The 18,136-nt window shown below is 36.2% G+C and overlaps 1 protein-coding gene, 1 long non-coding RNA gene and 1 pseudogene across 2 annotated transcripts; 2 read left to right on the forward strand and 1 right to left on the reverse strand.

Moving 5' to 3' along the window:
• The first annotated feature begins 4,516 nt into the window (after positions 1–4,516).
• On the forward strand, positions 4,517–6,438 carry LOC148920346 (uncharacterized; annotated as a pseudogene).
• A 7,490-nt stretch (positions 6,439–13,928) lies between these two features.
• LOC148920347 (uncharacterized) lies at positions 13,929–15,874 on the forward strand. The gene is made up of 3 exons (XM_089044606.1): positions 13,929–14,593; positions 14,701–15,073; positions 15,357–15,874. Exons 1-3 carry the CDS (start codon positions 13,970–13,972, stop codon positions 15,872–15,874), a joined length of 1,515 nt encoding a protein of 504 aa, XP_088900732.1. The 5' UTR covers positions 13,929–13,969.
• A 1,411-nt stretch (positions 15,875–17,285) lies between these two features.
• On the reverse strand, positions 17,286–17,747 carry LOC148920348 (uncharacterized). The gene is made up of 2 exons (XR_016124543.1): positions 17,621–17,747; positions 17,286–17,540 (listed from the first exon to the last, which is right to left on the reverse strand). It is a non-coding gene; the product is annotated as an uncharacterized LOC148920348 (long non-coding RNA).
• Between the last annotated feature and the right edge of the window lie 389 nt (positions 17,748–18,136).

Raw genomic sequence — 18,136 nt, forward strand, 5'->3', positions numbered from 1 at the left:
TGGTTAAAGGCATGTGTAGAGATGGTAGTAATGGATGAGATGCCGTTTAGTGTGGTTGAAGGAAAAGGGTTTAGGCGGTTTTGTAATTCTTTGAACCCCCATTTCCAAGTGCCATCTCGTAGGACACTTGTGAGGCATTTCATGGTAATGTATGATGCCATGAAACAAAAATTGAAAGAAGAATTAGCACCACATAGAGTATGCCTCACAACGGACACTTGGACAAGTGTTCAAAACATCAATTACATGGTCATCACGGCACACTTCATAGATGGTGATTGGAACTTGCACAAAAGAATCTTGAACTTTTGTGTGATTTCCAATCACAAGGGGAACTCAATTGGTAAACTCCTTGAGTCATGCTTGCTTGATTGGGATATGAAGAAGATATTAACCATCACGGCCGATAATGCTTCTTCAAACACAAAGGCTATAGATTACTTGAAGTCGAAAATGGGCCATTGGGGAAATGGTAGTCTTTTATTAGAGGGAAAGTATATGCACATTAGGTGTTGTGCTCATATTGTGAATTTGATAGTTCGTGATGGGTTGAAGAAGTTGGAAAAAAGCATAGTGTGTATAAGAAATGCTGTGAAGTATGTAAGATCTTCTCCCAAAAGGTTGGAGGACTTTAAGAGTTGTGTTAAGAAAGAGCAAATTGAATGCAAAGGGCTTGTGGTGTTGGATGTGCCAACAAGGTGGAATTCCACATATATGATGTTGGAAGCCGCCTTAAAGTTTGAAAAGGCATTTTGGAGAATGGGAGAAGATGATGAAGGCCCATATATTTCTTGGTTTGGTGAAGATGAACCGGATCTTGAAGATGGGGTGGTTATGTCTCATTACCCTAGAAAGAGGGAAGGACCACCAACTAATGAAGATTGGAACAATGCTCGTACCTTTGTGAATTTTTTGAAGGTATTTTATGATGCTACATTGAAGATGAGTGTCACTTTGCATCCCGCTTCCCACACCACATTTCATGACTTGATTGCAATGGAAGAAGAAATTGAGGATTTGTTGATGGAAGATGAGGAAATATTAAGTGAAACCCAAACCTCCAAGGTTTTGAAGGACATGGCACTTAACATGAAGATGAAGTTTAAAAAGTATTGGGGTGACCTTGATAAATTGAACCAAATTTTGATGGTTGCTCTTGTTCTTGACCCTCGATACAAATTGGGGAACTTGGAGTTTATCTTGAAAAGCCGGTTTGAAAACCCGGAAGATGCGGTTAAGAAGAAGAATGAGATCAAAGAGATTTTAAAGAAGTTTTATGAAGAATATGCCATGCCACCACCACCACCACCACCTACTCAAAGTAGTAGTTATTGTTCTAGTGATACTACTACAATGAGTACAAGTAGTAGCCAAAGCCGAGGGGGAAAGAAACGAAGGCAAATGACCGAAAATTGGAGAAAAGAGACTCGAGCAAATGATGTTGTGGTATTGGAGCATGAGATTGATAGGTACATCACCGACCCTATTGAAGATGTGGTTGATGAATTTGATGTTTTGAAGTGGTGGAAATTGAATGGGGTTAAGTATCCGGGGTTGGCACTTATTGCAAAGGATGTGCTTGCCATCCCGGTATCAACGGTGGCTTCGGAATCATGCTTTAGCACGGGTGGTCGGGTAGTTAATTCATTTCGTGCTTCTTTGACTCCTAAGATTGTGGAGGCCTTAATTTGTTCTCAAAATTGGTTAAGGTCGGATGACATTTCCTCTTTACAATATGAGCCAACAATTCAAGAGATGGAGTTCTATGAATCGATTGAATTAGGTATGTCTTTGTAATTTTATATGCTTTATTAATGTATTATATAATGTGTATGTTTGACTAATGTTTTAATGGGTTTATGTTTTTTTTATGTAGATATTATGAGTTCATCCACACCTAGCACCATAGCTCCAACTACTTTTCAATGTTAGGAGGAATTTAATGAAGTTGGATTGAATTTGGGTTGTAATGTATATTTGAATTGAATTTGGGTTGTATTTGGCTAGTAATTTATTTTGGAACTTATTTTGTTGAAGTTTGATTGAATTTGGGTTGTAATTTATATGTTGAAGTTGGATTGAATTTGGATTGCATTTTTTTTGAAGTTTGATTGAATTTGGGTTGTAATTTATATGTTAAAGTTGGATTGAATTTGGAATGCATTTTTGTTAAAGTTAGATTCATTTTGATGCGTTGAAAGCTTGATAGAACCTCAAATTTGAGGTATGTTAGTATATAAATTCATTTTGGGCAGGTTTGTTTATTATTATTTAAAAAAAAAAAAAAAAAAAAACCGAACCGTTGGATTCGAACCGGAACCGACAGGTCCGGTTTGGATCGATTTCTGTATGGATATTGAGCAGAACCGGTCCAAACCGAACCGGATTGCACTATTGGATCAGGTTCCATTTTTCTCCAAGAACCGGTACAAACCGAACCGTGCCCACCCCTACTTTGGACATTTCCTGAGAGGGTGCCACGTGTCCATGTGAGAGATCACTGGTAAGGCGCTTTCTTTAGGAGTGATCGGCATGATAGGTTGCCAAAAGCTCACCTTCTATCAATAGTACTTCATGGGCCTTAGTTTTTTGTTAGGATTTGTGGGCTCTTCTTATGGGTCCTAAGTTCCACATGTCGCGGAGTAATAGGTCAGTCAGATATGGTATAAACATATTTAAATACCAGAGATCGAAAAGTTTTGCTATTCTAATATTACACATCTTTGCAAGTATGAGCTTAGCCAAGTTGGCTAGAGCGAATGTGATAGAAACCGGGACGAATCCTGTCTTATTACCGACATCATCCCGATGCCGGGCCCACTTACTAAAGACTGAGACTTTCTACCAAAATTCAACCTGCTCAAAATTCACAGTTTAACATCCCAACTAGCAGCATGCTTTAAAGCAAATAAACAATTTACAACAAAGGCCTTCGGCCTCACAAATCAAACCCTACGCGGGCGATAACAGAGCATATCTAAGAATTTCAAATACAACCAAACCAAAGTTCAACAGGAATAAAATGATGAAAGAGTTCTTACGAAGGCTCAAGATTCAGAAGCACACGATTTGGCTCAATGCGGAGCTCAGTCAACTACTGGTTGGGGGGCGCAAAACAGAAAAGTGTGAGTGGACAAAAATAAAGTTCAATTCAGTGTAAACCAACATAATATAACCCCACCGTTTAGGAAACCATGCAAGAAAACCAAATGCATTCCAAAACCATCATAATCAAGTATATATATATATATATGTCAATCAAACTCATACCGGATGCCAAGTCCGAAATCCATAAAGAAAACTTTACAAACCCATCATTCAAACCTTATAAGTCCCAAAACTAAACTCTTGAAAGCGTACCCGTTGGCACGACCGGCGAGGAAGTATCCTCACCGAGAAACAAGAACGAAGGAATAGTTATATGTATATATATAATATAAAATATATATATAATATAATATAACCAACACCTAGCTGTACCGGGGAAACAATCCAACCGAGGGATTGTTTGACAAGTCCACATGGCAGAGTCCACATAAAAAATTCATCAATTTACCATGTGGCTAGGGAAAGAGCCGTCCAACTGGGGAACTAACTCTCAGCCAGCAAGTACAGCCGAGACTCTCAAAGCTCAGACGCCTGTAACCAGTCCTACGCGCGCAGACTACCCAATCAAGGGTCTACAGCAACATCCCGTCAAGGATGCCCAGGGTTCCGACAATTCCAAGTATCTCAAGTTTCCGTATCCAAGTTCCAAATCCGGGGAGGTACATAGGGTAGTGTTTATAGCCCTCCAAACTGACATTCTATACTCAAACCTTTCCACAATCTCAACTCAACAACCCAACTACCCCACACATAGACAATATAGGTAGAAATTCTCAAATTCCATACATACATACTCAAGATACTCAAATATGTCAAAACCCAAAACATATTGCCAAAGCTTTAAAAGAACATCAAATTCGACAATCAAATATATAATATGTCCAATATACCATTTAAAATATAATGCAATATTTTTCATCAATAAAACCATGCTTAAGATTTGAAAACAAAGTCCACTCACAAGTAGTCCCACACTGCTTGACCCTGAGAGGGTCCCGCCTACTGCGTAGGCGTGGTCGGAGTACCATGTTTGAAGAATTTGGTTGTCGGAATCACCCGAACGAGCTCCTTCAAGTTATGGGTAAAACCAGTGACTTTTTTGCAATTTTCAGCTACCACGGGCAGCGATGGCGGCGGCGAAGGGTTGGAATAGGAAGTGGGAAGTGAGCTTGACGTTTTGGTACCAATTGTAAGTTTTTCCATATATTTTGTGAGTTTGCCTTTTCATTATTATGAGGTGTCATATAAATAATAAATAGAGTTATATTTAAATTAAGATATTATGAGACTTTTATTCAGATAATGATTAAATGGAATAACTATTACAGGAGGTGGATATCATCCATTATCTCCACGTTTTGGCTAGCAGTCGTCTCTTAATAGGAGAGTCAGTTGTAAAGCAACTTGGATAAAAGGCTTGGTCTCTGCTCTCATATTTACACGTTCATATTCTGTATGCTTGTCCTATTGAAAGCCTTGACATTTTGGAATACTGAGAGGAGAAGATCATCTTGTATATCTGATTATGACTAATTCAAGTAAGTCTTATCTCTACTTGTTCTATTCTTTAATTGTCAAATTTGTGTTATGGTGTGGTTTAAGTGCTAAATTGGTTCAAGATTATTTTGAATGCAGTAAAGTTTACATGTGGTATTAGAGCAATCAATTAAGCCTTAAACTCATCTAATTTGGTTAAAGTTTATCAAAATTGTGTCATTTATGATTATCCTTGTCTTTTTTGTCTTTTTCCACTGCATTAATGATTATACTTGTAATTTTTATATCATTATATTTCGATGCACTTGTGATGTTACTTGCTGATTATTCAATTCAATCAGTAAACATTAGGAATCAAATTCAGTCTCAATTGATTTGTCTAACGGTTTTTTTGATGATTTTTGTTGATTTAATTAAATTAACAAGATTATGTACTCAGATGATTTTGGGATTGGATGGGTAAACTGCCAAAGTGGTTTCTCTGATCCTTTGCTATTTAAAATCAATTTTGATGCTCAGTTTGTAGTTTATAAACATTAATAGGTAGATTTTCTTCCAAAGAAGTTGTCTATTGGGTTTGGCTATAAACTAATGTCTAGTGAGTCATGAAAAACTTGGTTAGTATTATTTCATCTCACCCAAAGGTGTTGAATTTGTACTAATTCTTGTGCTTTATGCTTGGCTATGCAAATTTTTGTTTTGAAAGCTCATTGCATTTATAGAGTGATTTCTTGCCTAAAGGTGTGATTAGTTTCTATAACTTTAGTCACAATTGTTGTGAACTTCAAAGCTTATGTTCTGTTCCTATAATTAATGGCAGGTTTCAATATGTTAAACCTTATTAACATTGAGAAACTGAATGGGACCAACTTCAAGACATGGAAGCAACAAATTGATATGAATTTGGGATTACTTGAGTTCACCATAGCTTTTAAGGAGCCTAAGCCAGCAGCTTTGACTGATGTCAGTAGTCAAGAAGAAAAAGATGCTTTTAAGAAGTGGGAGAGAGCAAATGATATGTCTTTGCTTATAATGAAAAATTCAATGGAAGAGCGCATCAGAGGTGGCATCCCAGGCTGTGATCTTGCCAAGGATTATATGGAAGTTGTGGAGGAAAAGTTTAAGAGGTCTGACAAGGCTGAATCAAGTTCTTATCTTACTACACTCACTTCAACCAAGTTTGATGGAACTGGGAGCATGAGAGAGCATCTCCTCAAACTTGTTAATGTGGCAAACAAGCTCAACCATCTAGATTTGCATATTACTGATCAATTCCTTGTTCATATGGCTCTCAATTCCTTGTCTTCTGATTATGAGTAAGTGAAGATCAACTACAATACCCAGAAAGAGACTTGGACTGTCAATGAACTTATTGCTATTTGTTGTCAAGATGATGAGAGATTGAAAAAGGGCAAAGCTGAAGTTGTCAATTTGGTACATACTGGGAAAGGAAAGAAAGCAGCTATAGTCAATAAATCCCAATCAGAAGACATATGCACCTAAAACAGGTTCATATTCCAATTCAAAGAAAAATGCTAATAACTCAATTGTGCCTGCTCAAAACTCTACTGCTACCACTAGTTCTGGTCTTAAACCTAACAAAGACATTTTCAAAAAATGTTTCTTTTGCAAATCTGATGAGCATGGGAGGAAAGATTGCCCTGGTTTTAAGGCATGGCTTATTAAGAAAGGTATTCAAATTGTTGATGTTTTTGTTACTGTTGAAACAAATTTGGTTTTTATTCCACAAAACTCATGGTGGTTTGACACTGGTTGCACTGTTCATATCACTAATTCCTTGCAGGGATTCAAAAGCCAGAGGGACCAAAATAGAGAGATCTACAAAGTCTTTGTTGAAAATGGAACAAAAGTAGAAGTAGAGTCTGTTGGTAGTGTTAAGTTAGAGTTGTCATATGGTTTTATTTTAGTATTGAACAATGTTATTTATGTACCTTCAATGAGAAGGAATTTACTTTCAGTTTCAAAGCTTGTTAAGGATGGTTTTTCTTATATTGGTGATGATGAAAGTATTCATATTTTTCACAAAAATCAGTTTGATAAATTACTTGGTTATGCTTTTCTTAATGGTGACATGTGGCAGCTTCAGTGTACTTATTTTTATGAATGTTTCCATATTGTTGATTCTGTTTCTAAGAGAATGCTCAATAATGACAGATCTTCTAGGCTTTGGCATAGGAGATTAGGGCATATATCAAAGGATAGAATGGAATGATTAATGAAAAGACAGATATTGCCAGATTTGGATTTCAATGATTTTGAGACTTTTAAAGGCAAAACCACAAGCACAAGGAAAATAAACTCAACTAGAAGCAGTAACTTGTTAGATATAATACATACAGATGTTTGTGGTCCATTTCCAACAAGGTCAATATGTGGAAATTTCTATTTTGTTCTCTTTATAAATGATTTTTCTAGATATTCATATTTGTATTTGATTTATGAAAAATCACAAATTTTAAACTGTTTCAAAGTTTTCAAATTAGAAGTTGAACATCAGCTGAACCAAACCATTAAAGTTGTAAGATCATATCGTGATGGAGAATATTTTGGCAGGCATACAGAGGCTGGACAACAAAAGGGTCCTTTTGCTATTTTTCTTCAAGAGCAAGGCATTGTAGCATAGTATACAACACCTGGAACTCCACATCAAAATGGAGTGGCAGAGAGGAGAAATAGGACACTGAAGGGTAAGAAGCAAACTACCAGATCAATGTCTACAATGGAATCTGAATATATTGGATGTTTTGAAGCTGCAAGGCAGTGTGTTTGGTTAAAGAATTTGATTCACAGTATGACAATTGTCAAGAGTATAGAGAGGCCATTGAAGCTATATTGTGATAATAGTTCAGCTGTGTTCTTTGCCAAAAACAATAAAAGATATTATGCTTCAAGGTTGTTGGATATCAAGTACTTGATACTTCAGGACAAGGTCAGAGATGGAGTCATCGATATTGAGCATCTTGGCACTTTGCATATGATAACAAATCCTTTAACAAAAGCTTTGCATGTGACTGCATTTCAAAGACTAGTGCCAAAAATAGGTCTGCAAGCTTTGATTGATCTGTTTTGAATGTGGGAGTAAGGTAATTCTTCATCTTTGAATATTTTAATATTTTTTCTGGTTCTAGTGCTGTGTTTATGAAGTCTTTGCAAAGTTATGTTGAAATTGAATGATGTTCATGACATCATAAGACCAACGAAATTTGGGAGTCCCATGGTACCGAGACTCACACTTCTTATTCCATGTCTGCAACATTTACATTATGATATGATCAGTTTGTGATTTTAGAGTGCTGGTACAATTTAAGTGTGTCAAGTTTTCTAAAGTTCAGCTCTTTATATCAATATGGTTAGTTGTCAAAAGTCATCTATAATTTCATATAACTCAGTGATCACTGTTGATTATTCAATATGATACTTTTTGTTTGATGAATTGGCTACACTCATGTGGGAGAATGTAAGTTTTTCCATATATTTTGTGAGTTTGCCTTTTCATTATTATGAGGTGTCATATAAATAATAAATAGAGTTATATTTAAATTAAGATATTATGAGACTTTTATTCAGATAATGATTAAATGGAATAACTGTCACAGGAGGTGGATATCATCCATTATCTCCACGTTTTGGCTAGCAGTTGTCTCTTAATAGGAGAGTCAGTTGTAAAGCAACTTGGATAAAAGGCTTGGTCTAGCTCTCATATTTACACGTTCATATTTTGTATGTTTGTCCTATTGAAAGCCTTGACATTTTGGAATACTGAGATAAGAAGATCATCTTGTATATCTGATTATGACTAATTCAAGTAAGTCTTATCTCTACTTGTTCTATTGTTTAATTGTCAAATTTGTGCTATGGTGTGGTTTAAGTGCTAAATTGGTTCAAGATTATTTTGAATATAGTAAAGTTTACACCAATATCATGAAGTTTGGTGGCCGGTGAAGGAAATGGCGGAGGAAATACTGTTTGGATGAATATGAGAGGAGGGGGCTGTTTAGCGTAGGGAGAGAGAGAGAGAGAGAGAGAGTGTGTGTGTGTGTGTGTGTGTGTGTGTGAGGGAGAGGGAATTTCCAGATTTTTATCAACCAACTTCAAGGAAATTACGGTTATGCCACTATGTGTCTACGGACTCATCTCAGTACGATCTATCCAAAAATACCAGTCATTGCCCCAAACTCTCTGCGAATAAGAAAATGACCAAAATACCCCTACCGCAAGGGTAAATTCGTAAGTTTAAATTTAATTGAATTAAATACTTTGAATTAGGGGTGACATTTTAGACCGAAAAACCGCAAAAACCAACCAACTATTTACTGCAATGAAACCGCGATATGAAGAACCGAACCGCATTTGCGGTTGAGATTGCGGTATTTGATTTTCAAAACTTGTTGTTATTGCAAACCGCAAAGTATAGCCAATCTATGTTGTTTTATTTGATCTTCTTATAATAAAATGTACTAAACTATGTTGTTTTATTAGTAGATAGCATTGGTGCTCAAACAACATAACGGGGTTCTTCAAATCCACTCACCACCAACACTTGAGTTTGTAACATTGGTGCATTGCATTTTTCTTTTAGTTTGTAACTTTAATTAACTTTGAATTGGATTTTTCCTTTTTGTTGTAACTTTAATTCATTTTGCTTTGTATTTTCCTTTTGGTTTGTAACTTTAAAGAATTTGGAATTGGAATGCTTGAGAAGTTTAACTTTAATTGGAATGCTTGGAATTGTAACTTTAATTTTCTATAGGTTGTGAATGCTTGAGAAGTTGAGGTTGTGTATTTATTTATTTAGGTTATGAATTTATATTTTTGTGAATGCTTGAGAACTTGCGGTTTTAAACCGCTAATTCGCAGATAACTAACCGCTTTTTGCGTTTACGTGGTCCGCAAAAAGCGGTCGGTTCTTGGTTTCAAAAATCACCATACCGCAAATAATCAGTCGGTTTGCAATTTGGACAAAAATTCACGGTTACCGAACCGCAACGACCCCTACTTTGAATAGGGAATTTAATTTGGAGTCAGGGTGTTGCAGAATGTGCTCTTCAGCACCCGAGTTCTAATCCCCCTCCCCATAGTTTAGATTATATTAAAATAGAATATTATTTGTATAAAAAAATATATTGCAAATCTTTATTTTTTGTAATATACATACATAAATTTTAACTTGTCTGTTTGAACATTGTCAATATACTTCACAAGTTTGGAATGTCCTTTGACAACTTTAGCATTAAATCTCCATCATCCAAGTTTCTCCTTTATTCCTGGAACATGTTTTTATAACTTGTTGAAAACTTTGAGATAAAATAATTAACTATTTTTTAAAATAATTAATTTAAAAAAATAAAGAAACGTAATGGGCTTGCTCATGTTGTTCACCGGGGCTGGAAGAAGATTTTGGTGGAAGGTGACTCTAATGGCATGTTTACTAATCCGTTATTGGATTAGGAGAAATTGAATTGAGAAGAAGTTGGATTAAGGAGAATTAGATTCTATATTCCTATTGAAGTTGTTTACTAAACCATATAGATTGAGAAGAGTTAGATTCCATGTTCCTATTGAAGTTGTTTACTAAGTGCCCGTTTGGCATGGCTTATTTGGGGCTATAGGTGATTATTTTGAAAATTTTGAAAGCCCAACCTATTTGGTAAGAGATAATAAAATCACTTATTTTGAATAATTGCTGTGAGAGAAAGCAATTAGGGAAAGCAGGTGATGAGTGCTTTCATTTTTTGATTATCTGCAGAAATCGTTTTGAAGAGACACTGAGTTTAATGAAACTTTCAAAACCAAAAATAACCCCCTTTTTTTTTGTTTACCAACTGCACTTCTAACAAAATGTTTACCAAACGTCAAACTGATTTCTTTCACAACTGATTTCTCTCACGGAAAATCTGACAGTGATTAACGCCAAACTGGCCCTAAGTGCCCGTTTGAAATTACTTATTTGGGGTGATAAGTGATTTTTAGAAAAATTTGGGAAGCCCAACCCGTTTGGTAAACTATGAGAAAATCACTTATTGTTAAACATTAATGTGAGAGAAAGCTATAAGGGAAAGCAGCTAATGAGGTGCTTTCATATTTTGATTATGCGGGAATCGTTTCGAAGAAGCGCTAGGTTTAATGATTATGCGGGAATCATTTTTTGATTATACAGGAATTAATATCAACAACACTTTTAACAAAAAGTTTACCAAACGCCAAATTGCTTTCTCTCATAGTTGATTTCTCTCACGACAAGTTTGACAACGATTATTTTCACAGCAGAGTAATGTCAAACTAACCATATTGAATTAAGGTATGAGTGGTACTAATTACTAAAATGTCCTCGTTGTCGAGTTAGTATATGGCAAATTTGGAATTTTTAAAATTGTGTGAGGATATAATAGGTAAAAAATATGAATTCCTAATGAGTTAGTTTTCCATGAATTAGAATACCACCTTTCCACCTAAGATTTGAATTCCTCCAAAATCAGGATTTCAATTCCTAATTTTATGTGGGCCCCACTTACTTTTTAATTCATTGATGTTTAGTAAGTACATGAATTCTCTATAGATGGAATTCAATTCCTGATGAAAATTCCAATTTCTGATTAGTAAACGCACTCACCATAAAGTCGTAATTGATTGTGTCCTAAAAAAAACTTATATCCCATGGTCTGTCAATATGTTAGTTCAAGATGTGTGCCACCTGAGCTTTTTTCGTGATACCATTCTTGTTGACGCAGATAAATAGCTCGGCACTTTCCCGCTCAACTTAGTGATGTTTAGGCCTTCGGTATGGTCAGGGCCTCGGTAGAGCGCATGATCCGCAAGATAACAAACGCCATAAGACCTAGAGCACCGGTGTAATCTTGGCCGAAGGCTCTCGATACTTAAGTAAGTACGAATTTAGTAAGCTTAAACTAACAGATCAATAGGCAGTATGCCGTAAGTTCTGATTACCTCTATTTTGGGGAATTGTGCTTCTTTTATAAACCTTGAGAGGTGTGCAAGCCGTGTAGAATTTCGACGTGGGATCTGTAGACATCGATTGTGGGTCTGCCACGTATTCTAGAGGACGGGGTTGCCCTAATCGTTGGATCGGTAGGCTGGGTGCCGAAGCAAGGTGCCGAAGGCTACCATAGACCCAATCTTATTCACGCGTCCGATTCTCATTGGCTTTTCATTTTGGCATAAACAATTCTTTTTTGTCATGTTTTCCAAGAAGCAAACTTCATTGTCGATGCCTTCGCTAATCTAGGCCTTGGGTTGTCCCCTTCCTTTCTGAAGAAGATTGGGCTCCCTCTTTTTGTTGCTCTTCTTTTTCGACCTCTTTGAACCTACTTGCCCGCCATGTTTTGGTTTGTAATTCTCCATTTCGCATTATAAATAAAATAAAAATAAAAAAGAGTCCACTAGCAAATTATTATTTTAAAATTAATTTAGATGGTTTTGTTTATATTGCTGGTAATGCTGCTGTAGAATTTGTAATAAAGAATCATCATGGAAATTTAATTGCCGGTGATTCTTTTCCTATCGGATTTGCACCTCTTTTGTCAAACACTCAAGTGGACTCTTCAATTTCAATTCTCAGGAGTGGAAGTTAAAAGGTGATTCTAAACTCTTGGTATAGACTTCTAATAAGAAAATACAATTACTTTGCAGTATATCGCAAAATATTTGACATCTATTGAAGCAGATGCACTATGGATTTTTTATTACTTTTTTTATAGTAGCATTAACTATTTTATTGAAAAAAAAAAAAAAAAAAAAGATGTATTACTTGTCACATGTTTGAATTTTAGGAAAATTAGGTATTAGACATAATTAAGTTTACTAATTAGGAAGTGAGATATTAGGTATTTTAGTTTGGGTTTTAATACTCAATAAAAAATAGCTATTTTAGATTAGGCCCAAGGCTGGCCCAGATTCGTTGGGCCAGCTTAAAAATGTCAAATAAAAAGACAATTCTACCCTTTTCTCTTAAAAAGCCTGGCCCATCTGTAAACCTACAAATTAAATGACGCTTTTGCCTCTCAACGTTTAAACGACGCGCGAGTTCTTCTCTTTCGTTCGTTTTCTTCTTCGTTTCAGAGCTGGGTTCTGCCATTGGAGCTCAATTTTCTTGTAGGTTTTGCTTTTATTTTCTTCGTTTTTCGTCTTCCTTTTTCTCGCTACGTTTTCTTCGATTTTCATGCTTGAATGACCGCGCTTTGGGTGATTTCTGTTCTCTTTAGTTCGGGTATTTCGAGCTCGTTTGTGGCTCGATTTTGCGGCGCGATCTTGTGGCGTTCAATGCTAAACCCTATATTCTTCGTTTCGTGATCAGATTTGATTTTAAGCTGCTGTTTGGTTGTGGAGATTTTTGGCAGTCCTAAGTTTTGAGGTATGAGTACTTTAGAACCTGTTTTCGATTATGTCGACTTGTATGTTTATGGAATTTAGTTTTAGTACTTTTATCGTGGTTTCCTTTTGGTTTCTATTCGAATTGTTTTGATTTTCTGTCATAAACTACATCTGTCTGCAGTTTCTTGTTCGAGACCAGAAACTGCAGTGCAGTTTCTTGTTCGATAATTCAATTTTAGAATAATTTTTGCAAGTATATTGGAATGTTACAACTGCTGACCTACTTAAATGTGATTTGATATTAGTTTTAGTACTTTGATTATGCCTTTACCTTTTGAGCAGCAGTGCAGATTTTGACTGAAATGCGATTTCTTGTTGAGACTCGCAGCTGCGTTTCTTGTTCGATAATTCAATTTGAATAATTTTTGCAAGTATATTGGAATGTTACAACTGCTGACCTACTTAAATGTGATTTGATATTAGTTTTAGTACTTTGATTATGCCTTTACCTTTTGAGCAGCAGATTTTGACTGAAATCTGCAGTGCTTTCTTGAGACGAAATCGCAGTGCAGTTTCTTGTTCGATAATTCAATTTCAGAATAATTTTTGCAAGTATATTGGAATGTTACAACTGCTGACCTACTTAAATGTGATTTGATATTAGTTTTAGTACTTTGATTATGCCTTTACCTTTTGAGCAGAGTGCAGATTTTGACCAAATCTATGCAGATTTCTTGTTGAGACCAGAAGCTGCGCAGTTTCTTGTTCGATAATTCAATTTCAGAATAATTTTTGCAAGTATATTGGAATGTTACAACTGCTGACCTACTTAAATGTGTTTTGATATTAGTTTTAGTACTTTGGCGAAACTGCATTGCAGTTTCTTGTTTCATAATTCGATTTCAGACTAATATTTGGAAGTCTATTGGAATTTTACAACTACTCATGTACATTATTTACTGATTTAAATTGTTTTCTGTTTTTGTTTGTTGTTTTGTTTGCATTTTCAAGGCTAATGGAGGTGTGTGTCATTGCCAAGTGCACATATAAGTCGGAAACCATTATGTTTTCAGTTTCATCAGAGTCATCCATGGTTGATATTTTGAAGACTTTGTGTCTAAGGTTTAAGGGTTTGCAGTTGGGTTGTTTTACGTTACGGTATTCGCTGCCCAGTTATCCGAGTTGTTTTCTAGAAACGGATAGCGATTTGGACATGATGAGGTCATTTTTGTTTGTATCAAATGAGAAGAGTGTTGATATTTTAGTGAAGGATTTATGCGGGAGCAGTGAATATAGTGGTGATTTTTGTGCAAATAAGGAGTTGATAGCATGTGAAAAGGGCGAGTCGTCGTGTTCTAGTACTGTCGAAGACAGAAATGAATTTTTGGGCAGGTCGAAGAGAGCAAGTGCTAAGCCTTTGTTGTCGAATGAGTGGGAGACGTACATACATCATGTAGGGCAGAAGTTTGACGGTGGTGCAGAGGAGTTCCGTTTGAAATTGTGCAAGTACGCTCTTGAAGTAGGATTTAATTTTTTATATGCCGGCAATGACAAGAAGCGGGTGGTTGCTATTTGTTCGAATAAGAAATTGGAGGGTTGTAGTGGCGTGTTTATGCTTCTCGTTGTGAAAGCTCTGGCTGTTTTGTAATTCGGACATTAAATAATGTGCATACATGTGTGGGTCGGATACGGAATCAAAGAGTAAGATGATGAAGTCTCGTGTGGTGTCCTCCTCATTGTGGACAGAATTCGTGCAAAACCAGAGCCAAGCCAGTTGAGATTATACACGAGTTCAAAGATTATTATGGTATAGACATTTCATACTACCATGCATGGTTTGGCAAAGAGTTAGCTAAATTGAACGTTCACGGTGATGAGTCGAAGTCCTTCAACGAGTTAGTGTGGTATGCGGACGCCGTAAAGGAAACTAACCACGGTTCTCACTGCACTCTTGAATGTGAAGCTGGAATTAATCGCTTTAGACGGTTTTTTGTGTCGTTTGGCGGTTGCATTGCTGGATTTCAATATTGCATACCCTTGTTGTTCGTTGATGCTACGTTTTTGAAGAGCAAGTACAAGGGGCAGCTTCTCTGTGCTTCCGGAAAGAATGGAAATCAAGGTATGGTTACTTGTAATGTATTGCGATTCCATTTGTTGCAATTTTTTAGCGAAACTGCATTGCAGTTTCTTGTTTCATAATTCGATTTTCTTAGTAATTTTTTTATGTCTGTGGGAATGTTGCAACTGCTCATGAACTTAAATGTGTTTTAAATTTAGTTTTAGTACTTGGATCATGGTTTTGCCTTTTGGTTTCCTTTCAAATTTGAGCAGATTTGTTTTCAAAAACTGCACTGCAATTTCCCTTTTTTGCTTATACTTGTGCTCTTGGTTTTGTTTTGCAGGGTTTTATCCTCTAGCTTTTGGAGTTGTTGATTCTGAGACAGAGGAGAATTGGACTTGGTTTCTTCAACATTTGGCTTCTATTTTGCTACCGATGGGGAGAGTGGTGACCTTTTTTTCGGATCGCAATCAAGGTTTGTTAAATGCAACGGGGTTTGTGTTTCCTGGATGGCCTCATTCTTACTGTTACTATCACCTCAAACAGAATTTGATATCGAAGTACCCGAAGTCAGGTTATGGGAAATTGCTCCAGGATCGTGTTATCAATTTATTTAGTAGGTGCGCATATACTGTTACAGAGGAAGAGTTTACGGTAGCAATGGAGGAGTTGGTGATTGTTGGGAGTTCGAAAGTGAAGACATTTATATCTGATTTGTCTAGAGATCACTATGCGAACGCATATTTCAAAGGAATGCGGTATGGGGAGATGGCAAATAGTTTAGCGAGTCATTTAATAATTGGGTTGGTGTGTTTGAGATTTGCGGTGGTACCTTTGATAGAAGGGATTCACAGAAATTGATGGTATTGAATTCTCAGCAGAATTGAAGCGGAGAAGTGGACAACAATTTTGTGTCCGGAGATGGAAACTAGACTGTGGGAAAATGCGGAGGCGGTAGGACTTGGGTAGTTCGTCGTTCTAGTTTCACTGTTTTTGAAGTATTTGCTGATTATTCTGTGATGGTTGATCTTGAGCAAAGGACTTGTTCTTGCCGTCTTTGGCAAATTGACGGGTTTCCTTGCACGCATGCGGTAGCTGCAATTCTAGCAAAGAAAGATTCAATTTATGATTACGTGGAGTGTTACTATAGGACTGACTTCTTTGAAAAGCCTATAGAGTCCTATTTTCCTATTCCGATATTGGAAAGGCTTGGCAAAGCACAGTTTTGCAGTGGATTTGTGCTTCCGCCAATTACAAAGAGGCCAGCCGGAAGACTACCAACAAAGAGGATCAAAGCTTTTGGTGAATTTAAAAGGCCATTGAAATGCAGTCGGTGTAGTGTTACTGGGCATAATAGGAAGACTTGCAAGGCTGTGATATGAACATTACTTCTCGGTTGTGATTGCTTACGTTAGATATGGTTTAGTGAATGTATAGTCAGTTTGCATTGCTTTTAGTTGCTTTTAATTGGCTACACTTCTAATTGGATATTATGATTGTTTTTTGAAGTTAATGAAAATTATACAATTGTTTCATGAGTGGATATTCGTTTTTGACCGCCATTGAATGCTTGTTTTCGATTTGAGCAGATTTTGTTGCAGAAAGCTGCTGCTTATTTGTTGCAGATTTTGAACAGAACTTGTCCCATAATTCAATTTCAGAATATTTTTTGCTAGTCTATGTTGTGATTTGATATTAGTTTTAGTACTTTGATTATGCCTTTACCTTTTGAGCAGGTGCAGATTTTGACTTAAATCGCAGCTATTGGTAGCTTTCTTATTCGATATTTCAATTTGAATAATTTTGCAAGTATATTGGAATGTTACAACTGCTGACCTACTTAAATGTGTTTTGATATTAGTTTTAGTACTTTGATTATGCCTTTACCTTTCGAGCAGCGTGCAGATTTTGACGAGAAAGCTATGGCGATTTCTTGTTCGAGACCGAAGCTGCAGGTCGGTTTCTTGTTCGAGACAAACTGCAGCGCTTTCTTGTTCGATAATTCAATTTCAGAATAATTTTTGCAAGTATATTGGAATGTTACAACTGCTGACCTACTTAAATGTGATTTGATATTAGTTTTAGTACTTTGATTATGCCTTTACCTTTTGAGCAGCGTGCAGATTTTGACAGCTATGAATCGCAGATTTCTTGTTCGAGACGAAAGCTGCTTTATTTAATTTGTTGCAGATTTGACCAGAAAATTGATGCAGTTTGTTGTTTCCCTTCGTTTTGTTGCATCCTGTTCCAAGATTATATTACAGTTTATATGTATAGGAAATATGTTCTTATATACCATAACTAGAAATATTTACAAACATCCACAAGAATTAAGATACATATTGTCTTGAGTTAACGAAAGGCAAATCACTAGAGACGATTAATTACACAGTGTTTGTGGTGTAGGAGTTTTGTGACATATTGTGCTCGATATTCATTCATGAAATTCTTGTCCACATTTTTTGGAATGGGCTGTCCTTGTGCTATTTTATCCATGTAGAACATGACGAACATGCCGCAATCCAACCTGCAAATGAATACGAGATTAGCTTTTGGTTTTGAATGATTTCAAATTGTAATGAATGGTTGAGTAGACACAATTCTTACGAAGACGAATTTTGTTGAGCACATTCTGTGTCATCCTCAAATGGAAACTGATATGGATTTTGCAGAATCCAATTTAGAGTGAGTTCTTCATTTGGGGACAAATCAACCTGTGCAGGTGTAGGGGGCCTTCTTTTTGCTTCACAAGTTTTGGTATTGTTTTAGTTTCTAAGAACTCTTGTGCTTGTGGTCCGATATATTCTAGCCACCTTCCACAATATTAACTGTTTAAAGAAGAAGAAAAAAGAAAAAGAAATGGTAATCAGTGCATTGCATATTATAGTTTTGGTCCAAATTAAGCGATCGTATAATCTGAAAGCATTGCTTTCTGTTTGTGTTTGTGCTTTGAGAAATTAAGACAGTTTCATTCCACTTACAAAATTTTGAGCAATGTCAATACACCTTTCTTCTTTTCTAGATCCCAACGATCTAAGTGGATTGTAGTGTCTCCACTTTCGTTCCATTTTGTGAAATGTGAGAAGTGTAAAGTGGAACTCGAACTTGAAATGATCGGAAGAA

This window comes from Prunus mume, linkage group LG2 (assembly GCF_029339155.1).
Source record: "Prunus mume cultivar Tortuosa linkage group LG2, ASM2933915v1, whole genome shotgun sequence".
Taxonomy (NCBI): Eukaryota; Viridiplantae; Streptophyta; class Magnoliopsida; order Rosales; family Rosaceae; genus Prunus; species Prunus mume.